Here is an 8,730-nt window from a genome sequence, read left to right on the forward strand (position 1 = left end):
CCTGCTCTCCTGGAGACAGTCACAGAAGGACTGTGTGTGTGTGTGTGTAATGGTTCTCTTCATCTGAAGGAGAGGCGGACCAAAGCGCAGCGTGGTGGTTATTCATATTCTTTAATTGATAAAGAAACTACACATGAGATAACTAACAAAAACAACAAATGTGAGAAAACCTAAAACAGTCCCATCTGGTGCAAAACACAAAGACAGGAACAATCACCCACAAACACACAGTGAAACCCAGGCTACCTAAGTATGATTCTCAATCAGAGACAACTAATGACACCTGCCTCTGATTGAGAACCATACTAGGCCGAAACATAGAAATACCCAAATGATAGAAAAACAAACATAGACTGCCCACCCAACTCACGCCCTGACCATACTAAATAAATACAAAACAAAGGAAATAAAGGTCAGAACGTGACAGTGTGTGTGTGTGTGTGTGTGTGTGTGTGTGTGTGTGTGTGTGTGTGTGTGTGTGTGTGTTTTAAGTAGTAGACTGACTAGACACCCAGGGCTGACGACGGATGACTAAGTTTATCTACTATAGTGCCACCGGAGATGGCTTCTATAGCAGCCACATGCTACAACACTCAGTCAGTCAAAGCCCTGGGACATGGCACAGAGAGAGGGGTCCTGACACGGCCGTGGGGTGTGAGAATGTGTGTGCCACTGCGTAAAAAGAGAGGGATGCGGGAATGTATCAAACAGAGCACGTCCCTGAAACGTGTGTCGGATAACATCAAAAGAAAATACAACATCTGACAACAGCCAGAAACAAACAGCCACAAACAGCCATATACAGGGGAACATGCTGCCTTAAAAGCCTCGGTGGTTCTCGGAGACAGCGCCACGGAGGCTTTTAAGCCAGCATGTTCCCCTGGTATATGGCTGACACACAGAGTGGAAGGGAGGGAGAACACATCACAGTCACCACAACACGGATATAGCATGTCCGATTTTTAAAATGACATTTGAACAAAAGAATGTTGCAAGAATGTTAATCGTCTGTTTCTAACTACAGAAACAATTTCAGAACAATCTGAGATGATGGGTGTCAGGCCCCTCCCCCCTTTCTCTCCTGTTCGCATTCTCTCTCTCGGTCTCTCCCTCTCCCTCCTTTGTCTCTCACGGTTTTATCCAGCTCGCTGAGCTAAAATATGTAATTATCTTCAAACTGATTTCAGGGGTTTGACGTGGAAGAATTCATCCCCCTCTCCCCACACCCCCCTCTACCCGCACTCCCCCTCTCCCTGCACTCCCCCTCTCCCCACCCCCGTCTCCCTGCACCCTCCCTCTCCCCACCCCTCTCCCCGCACCCCCCCTCTCCCCGCACCCCCCCTCTCCCTGCACCCCCCCTCTCCCCACCCCACCCCCCTCCTCTCCCCACCCCACCCCCCTCTCCCCACTTCCCCTCTCCCCACCCCCGTCTCCCCGCACCCCTCCTCTCCCCACCCCTCTCCCCTGCACCCCCCCTCTCCCTGCACCCCCCCTCTCCCCACCCCCCCTCTCCCCGCACCCCCCCTCTCCCCACCCCCCCTCTCCCCGCACCCCCCTCTCCCCGCACCCAAACGTCTGAGCCATTCACACAGAAACACTGAACGCTGTATTGTTCCCATCATTGCCGTGGCACAATATCCCCCGCCCCCGCTCCCGGGTTACAATGCTTTGATTGACAGGGGTCCAGCTGAAGAGTGAATCGCCATGGTGACCGGAGTCCATCACAGACGAGCAGGCCAACCGACCTCTCCCCCCTGCTCTCTCTCCGTCTACCACCCTGCCTGGTTCGCTCTTCACCTCTTTCCTTTCCAACGCCACGGGTCAGAGTGGCTTCATCACTCTCTCCATTCATCACTTTCACTTTAACAACCCTGTCGGTCATTGCATTGCCCAGGCTTACGGTCAATGTTTTGTTTCAGAGAGGCTCTCTTAAAACACTGAGAATAATGCTGAGCATATAATGTCCACTTCCACACCAGAACCACTAGATCCAGGGTAGGGGCCTCACCCCCCGTCTCTACCCAGCCTGGTGTCACACTCACACTGGCCACACAATGCACATCCATTGGAGTGCAGATGAAAAGCCAGGACCACAGCTGTCCCTGCCACTGTTCAACCGCAAAGGGTGGATTTAGACTCCATGTGTGTGATCCTATGACCTGCAGGGGTTAGCAGGCTACGGACACACACACACACACACACACACACACACACTGCAGATTTAATCCCCATCAGACAGACACTGGCCTCAGTAATTAGGTAGATAGATTTGTGTCTCGGGGATAAAGCCACACTGAGTCAGATCCACATTTAACTGGATTAATTAAAACTAACACTGGGTCAAATGCTAAATGACCCCCTCCCCACCCCAATCCCCTCCGCCCTCCCAATCCTCCCATCCCCGCCCTCCCAATCCTCCCATCCCCGCCCTCCCAATCCTCCAACCCCTCCTACTCCTTCATCTATACTCAAATCCCCTAGTGACAACGTCACTCCACATACACTTCCGTTTCCAGACCGGGGCACTTGTGTGGTCAACAGATCATACATTAATTACATGATTGGCCACAGGTGAAAAGAGCCTATGGCTTATCGATGCTGTTATTGTCTGCACCCCAAATGGCACCCTATTCTCAATATAGTGCACTATTTGTGACCAGGGCCCAAAGGGCTCACTGTGTGATTGAATGAACATCCGTTTATGATTTATCATGTCTGAATAATCCAGACCTGAGATCTGTGTGTGTGTGTGTGTGTGTGTGTGTGTGTGTGTGTGTGTGTGTGTGTGTGTGGGGGTAATTCAACTTTTCATGCAAATCTCCTTCCCAGTGACGTTAACACATGATTTATGCAACGCTGCTTTGAGCGGCAGTGCGTCACACGCACATCTCAAGTTAGTGAGGTTCCGGTCTTAGATCTTTACCTTACACTCCAAAGGGTTTCTACATTGTTTATCGTTAAAGCTCTCTCTCTCTCTCTCTCTCTCCTTCTCTTTTGATTATTCCCGTATTGGAAGGCATCAGAGTTTACATCCAACAGTTATTTAACCAGCCCTGTAATAGAATACAAACCTGACTTCTCCTCGCTCCCTAATCTAATAACAGACCTACCTTGTCATTGCTCCGTGTGTGTGTGTGTGTGTGTGTGTGTGCTAAGTGTAATTCTGGATGTAATCAGGTGGAATTAATAAGCATGCTGTTTCTCATTATGGAATAACTGAACTGCTATTCAGAATAGGAGAGGCTGACTAGGAGAGCAACAGACAGGCTTTACACCCCACAACAACGCTTTGTTACACCCCACAACAACGCTTTGTTACACCCCACAACAACACTTCGTTACACCCAACAACAACGCTTTGTTACACCCCACAACAACGCTTTGTTACACCCCACAACAACGCTTTGTTACACCCCACAACAACGCTTTGTTACAACCCACAACAACACTTTGTTACACCCCACAACAACGCTTTGTTACACAGATAAACTGAGCTTTGTGTGTACGTGCGTATGCATGCATGTATGTATGCACGGACATACGTGCATATACGGGATATTTTTGTCTGGATGCGATCATGTGTGTGTGTGTGTGTTCATGTGTGTGTGTGTGTGTGTGTTCATGTGTGTTCATGTGTGTGTGTGTGTGTGTGTGTGTGTGTGTGTGTGTGTGTGTGTGTGTTCATGTGTGTGTGTGTTCATGTGTGTGTGTTCGTGATAAATGTATGATAGTCAGATGGAGCTGGTGAAAGGCTGCAGCAGCCACACCCTGGAGTTGATCAGATAAGGATGAAGTAAGCTGAGGACCAGGGGACCAGGGGACCAGAGGACCGGGGGACCAGAGGACCGGGGGACCAAGGGACCAGAGGACCAGGGGACCAGAGGACCAGAGGACCAGAGGACCAGGGGACCAGGGGACCAGAGGACCGGGGGACCAAGGGACCAGAGGACCAGGGGACCAGAGGACCAGGGGACCAGAGAACCAGGGGACCAGAGGACCCAGAGAGGCAGAGGACCAGAGGATCAGGGGACCAGAGGAGCAGAGGACCAGGGGACCAGAGGACCAGAGGAGGGTGCAGATGGTCCATATCCATCTGGAGCAGCAGGCAGATTATCGTTAAGACACAGATCGAGAACCTTAGAAATAATACTCTGTTTCGGTTGAAATCGGCACATTCAGTACACGTTGGTTTTCTAACAGTCTTCCATATCAAAATGTTATTATCCTTCAGCACCACTCACCTCCACCCAACCTCCCCTATCGGTCACACATCAGATACATCATATCAAACCGACTTCATTAGATGTATTTCCTATTAGATCTTCAGGAATGTGTCCCCTGACAACAGCAAATGAACCCACGTTCCGTACAGTGCAGTGGGCATGATGGACGGTCATATGCTGAATACTCCAGAATGAGAGCAAAATGATATAAATGCGAGACCACATAATCATCTCAACATATTATACCAGAAGCTACAGTGTACACAACATCCAAGATACAGTTTACACAACATACAAGATAATACAGTGTACACAACATCCAAGATAATACAGTGTACACAACATCCAAGATAATACAGTGTACACCACATCCAAGATAATACAGTGTACACCACATCCAAGATAATACAGTGTACACCACATCCAAGATAATACAGTGTACACAACATCCAAGATAATACAGTGTACACAACATCCAAGATAATACAGTGTACACCACATCCAGGAAAATACAGTGTACACCACATCCAAGATAACGGAGAAATTCTACTTCTTCGGTCCTGCATATTATCCAACCCCACAATAACACCATGCACAAAATATACCACGCTACAGGGATTGCTGCTAATTGTATGTGACAGAGGTGGTTGGGACTGTCGGTGTCTTAATGGTATGTGTGTGTGTGTGTGTGTGTGTGTGTGTGTGTGTGTGTGTGTGTGTGTGTGTGTGTGTGTCTGTCGGAGGTGATCCTCATTAGGGAGATGCGGCTGTGCCTCGGAGAAGAAGCACAGAGTTGCTTCATTATAATACACTAAGCTAACAGTGAAAGAGAAAAGAGACAGAACGAGAGAGAAAAAGAGAAGGGGGAGATAGAAGAGGATGTGTGTGTGTGTGTGTGGAGGGCCAGCCCTAAGCTGGTCTTTATTAAGATGCTCAGTCTTGAGAGAGGGACAGCTGCTCCTGCAGCTAATCTAAAGCAGCAGAGGTTTAATAAAGAGAGAGACAAATACCCCTCCATCACTCCCCTCCTCATCCTCCCCCACTCATCTCTCATCCTGTCCTTCAACAACAGATTACATCCCTCAATGGTCGGGGCCCGCCCTCCGCTTACCAGCGCAGTGTGTGTGTGTATGTGTGTGTCCACTTAGAAAAGAGAGACTATTTCATTCACACATGCAAAAGTTGACTGAAAAGGCCAAGAATTCCTTTCCCCGATATACTCATCAGAGGTACCAACTGCATACATATACGAAGATTCTCTATCACGCAGAGGGGCGTCCTGGTTAACCAAACAGATCAGTGGAATAGGAAAGACAGGAAATAGCCTCCGTAGAGAAACAGTGGGTCATCCTCCCCATTTTCACCTTTTAATGTGAGTGTGTACGGGTCAGTGCCACAAGCCATTTCATGCCCCAGGCTCCATGGGGCCATCACTATAAGGCTAGACTGACATCATTCCGTCTTCACAGGCTCACAGTCACAGCAGCAATAAGCATGTTCTTTAGGGTTCCTGTGATAAAAAATATATATCTATTCCTGATTTATTGATGAGGAATTTCTAGTAAGGAATAAGGGATATTTAAATAGGGGATGATAAAAAGCAGCAGTAAACGAGGACTTTTTAAGCTCTGCATGAGATTTCTGGAGCCTCGTGCTCCATCGTCACTGTGGCTTCTCAAAAATAGAATTTCAGAATCAGAACTAGACCATGTCTGCTGATGAGGAGTCCGTCGAGGGAATTATCATGACTTATTTAGTATCAAAAGTCTTCAATATTCAAATTCCAGCATTTAAAATGCACAAATGCCGACTAAAATGTCAAATGACAGTGAATGCATTAATACACATTTTGCAGGTGTAGGCTATTAGATGGTAACATGAAGTGTTATGGTAGAGTGTTGGTGTAGCCCAGAGCCATATATATTGGTGTAGCCTATTAGTGGTGTAGCTGTAAGACAGTCCTGGAGGAGGGAAACAGAGAGGAACTGGGCAGAGGACCACAGGTACAGGCATAGCTGTGGGAAGTAGTTTGGGGGTGTCGCTAATACAGGACTTTTAAAGCCCCAGTGCACTACTTTTGTGGAAAAATATATTTTTATTCAGATTTTTCAGGTGGTGCTGTAGCACCTTCAGCACCCTTACTTCCAGCGGCTCTGAGCGCCCGTAGGTTATTTTCTCAGCTAGCGTCACAACATTCTTTCAGGAAATGACCTTGCTGAGCACTATAATGAAAGTAGGCTACACATTGCTCTGAAAATGGGATGTGAAAACTTGAAGCAATAAAAGTGTATTCCTTCAGGAGGTGCAGAGATGGAGCAGAGTAACGCATCTTCCTTTGGTAGCTAAACATGTTGTGTTAAAAAAAAAGAAGGTATGTTTTAGGCTAAACTGTAAATGACAGTTTTTCATTAACAAAAGAGAGCTACGTGAAGGGGATATAAACTTGCAATAAATGTTCCCTCAATGCTTCATTTGCAATAAATACGTAGCCTATATGACTCCAGGGCAGTGTGACAACGCAGCTCTCAAAGACAGTAGACTAGGCTACCGGTCGGTGAGGATGATGATGGTGCCCAGAGTCTACGGTATCGGCAACTGTAAATTGTTGAGGAACTTTGTGGTCCACGGTGCGAGAGGGAAGATCACCAAGGGTTAATAAGATGAAGGGCTGATGAGCAGCTTGCATGCGTCAGACACGACAGCAGAAAGAGAGGGGGAGAAAAGATAAATCCAAAAGTAGCTACAGTACATTGTTCTCAACAGATCTTTACCGAAACAGGACCCGACATCGCCCCATTTAAAACTGCCGAGGGCGCCGTATTGCTGCTGTACTGTAGGTAGCATTGTTAATTTACCTGTAGACTTCCAGTCATTGTTAACATTGGCACGCAAAACTACCGCTAACTTCCTCTATTGGCCTACTGCATGCAGAGGCATACAGATAGTATTCACGAGTTTGACTCTGGATAAGTGTAAAAGGGGCTAAATACCAGAATATCGCTGTATCTCTTTAAGACAAAGTAATGCAAGTGGGTACGTCCGCGGAATAAGTCGCTACATCCATTCACCAGCGATAACCCTTTGCCCCCCGCGTCCCTCCCAGCACCGCACGTAGGGTATCTCAACAATTCACTCCTATCATTTCTGCTGCATTCATGAAGGCGAGCTAGAAACCGGGACTTGGACTTACCTTAACACGTTCCAGTTTTTCAGTGGGTCCAGGTCTGAAATGATAGAAACCATTGTTGACTAGCTAGCAGCACGGGGCGCGATAGCTGAACAAAAGCGGCGAGAGCTGTACTCCGTCTGCAAATGACAGTAGCGCTAGGATGCAACTCGTCCTACTTCTTGGTTGTGTGATATGCGCTGTCAAAGCTCTCTCCCTCCGCCCCCTGCTGAAAGCCTGCGCTCTGCCGCTACACACAGCGACCGATTTCTCCACCTCTCCAGCCATCCCCAAAGCCTCATAAAACAATATTAGGATCTTATACAGAACACATTAGAGACTATTTATTCAAGAGCACTTTTCATCCAAAGCACCGGAAATTGTGTCTTTACAATAATCACCCAGGCTATAATTTATTTATTAGATTTGCCCAGAAATAACATGGCATATGCACACATCACATCCTGTTATTTTTTAAATAAGCCAGGTTCACTTTGCCTAATGATTATCGACAGGGGTACAATTAGATCACACAAATTGTCATTGAATGTGTCCTATTTCAATTGGTAGCTGTGGTAGACTTGCCTGCATCATCTGTCCTGCTAGACTTGATTTACATTCAAATCAATGTGCAAATTCATGCCATACAGAATGAAATCGGGGAAAAAATCTTATCCTCAACGCACAAATTATAGGCCTAACATAACATTGGGTATGAACAGATAAGAAATTCCATGAATTGTTATTACAGGTGGCCCAATATGCTTTCATTGCAATTATTCAGAGAGGCAGACACTGCATCTACAAGTTATATTCAGTAGTAGCCTGCTTATCTAATGGAGCAGAGAAAATATACTGGGTTTGGCCATCTCCATCTATTTTCATTAGGCCAAAACACTGTCATTGTTCACTTCCTGTTGATAAAAGTCAACTTTCTTTCCCCGGCTCCTCTCTCCCCTCTCAGCCGATGTGACGCTGCAGCACAGTATGACTATAGGCTGCAAAATTGTATTTATTTATTTTTTATTTAACCTTTATTTAACCAGGTAGGCTAGTTGAGAACAAGTTCTCATTTATAACTGCAACCTGGCCAAGATAAAGCATAGCAGTGTGAACAGACAACAACACAGAGTTACACATGGAGTAAACAATTAACAAGTCAATAACACAGTAGGAAAAAAAGAGTCTATATACATTGTGTGCAAAAGGCATGAGGAGGTAGGCAATAAATAGGCCATAGGAGCGAATAATTACAATTTAGAAGATTAACACTGGAGTGATAAATGATCAGATGATCATGTGCAAATAGGTGTGCAAAAGAGCAGAAAAGTTAATAAATAA

General features: G+C 46.5%; 1 protein-coding gene across 16 annotated transcripts in view; it reads right to left on the reverse strand.

Annotated features, from left to right (window-relative positions):
• The window catches only part of celf2 (cugbp, Elav-like family member 2), a 219,653-nt gene extending 212,018 nt beyond the window's left edge, over window positions 1-7,635 (reverse strand). For 7 of the 16 annotated variants that reach the window (XM_031798213.1, XM_031798220.1, XM_031798200.1 and 4 more), the window contains exon 1: window positions 7,414-7,537. In XM_031798213.1, the coding sequence (XP_031654073.1) occupies window positions 7,414-7,466 (53 nt within the window). In that variant the 5' untranslated portion in view covers window positions 7,467-7,537. Of the gene's footprint in view, window positions 1-7,413 lie in introns of all 16 variants that reach the window. The other 9 variants (XM_031798197.1, XM_031798191.1, XM_031798209.1 and 6 more) reach the window with 5 other exon arrangements.
• Window positions 7,636-8,730: the final 1,095 nt, after the last annotated feature.

This window comes from Oncorhynchus kisutch, linkage group LG19, assembly GCF_002021735.2.
Source record: "Oncorhynchus kisutch isolate 150728-3 linkage group LG19, Okis_V2, whole genome shotgun sequence".
Taxonomy (NCBI): domain Eukaryota; kingdom Metazoa; phylum Chordata; class Actinopteri; order Salmoniformes; family Salmonidae; genus Oncorhynchus; species Oncorhynchus kisutch.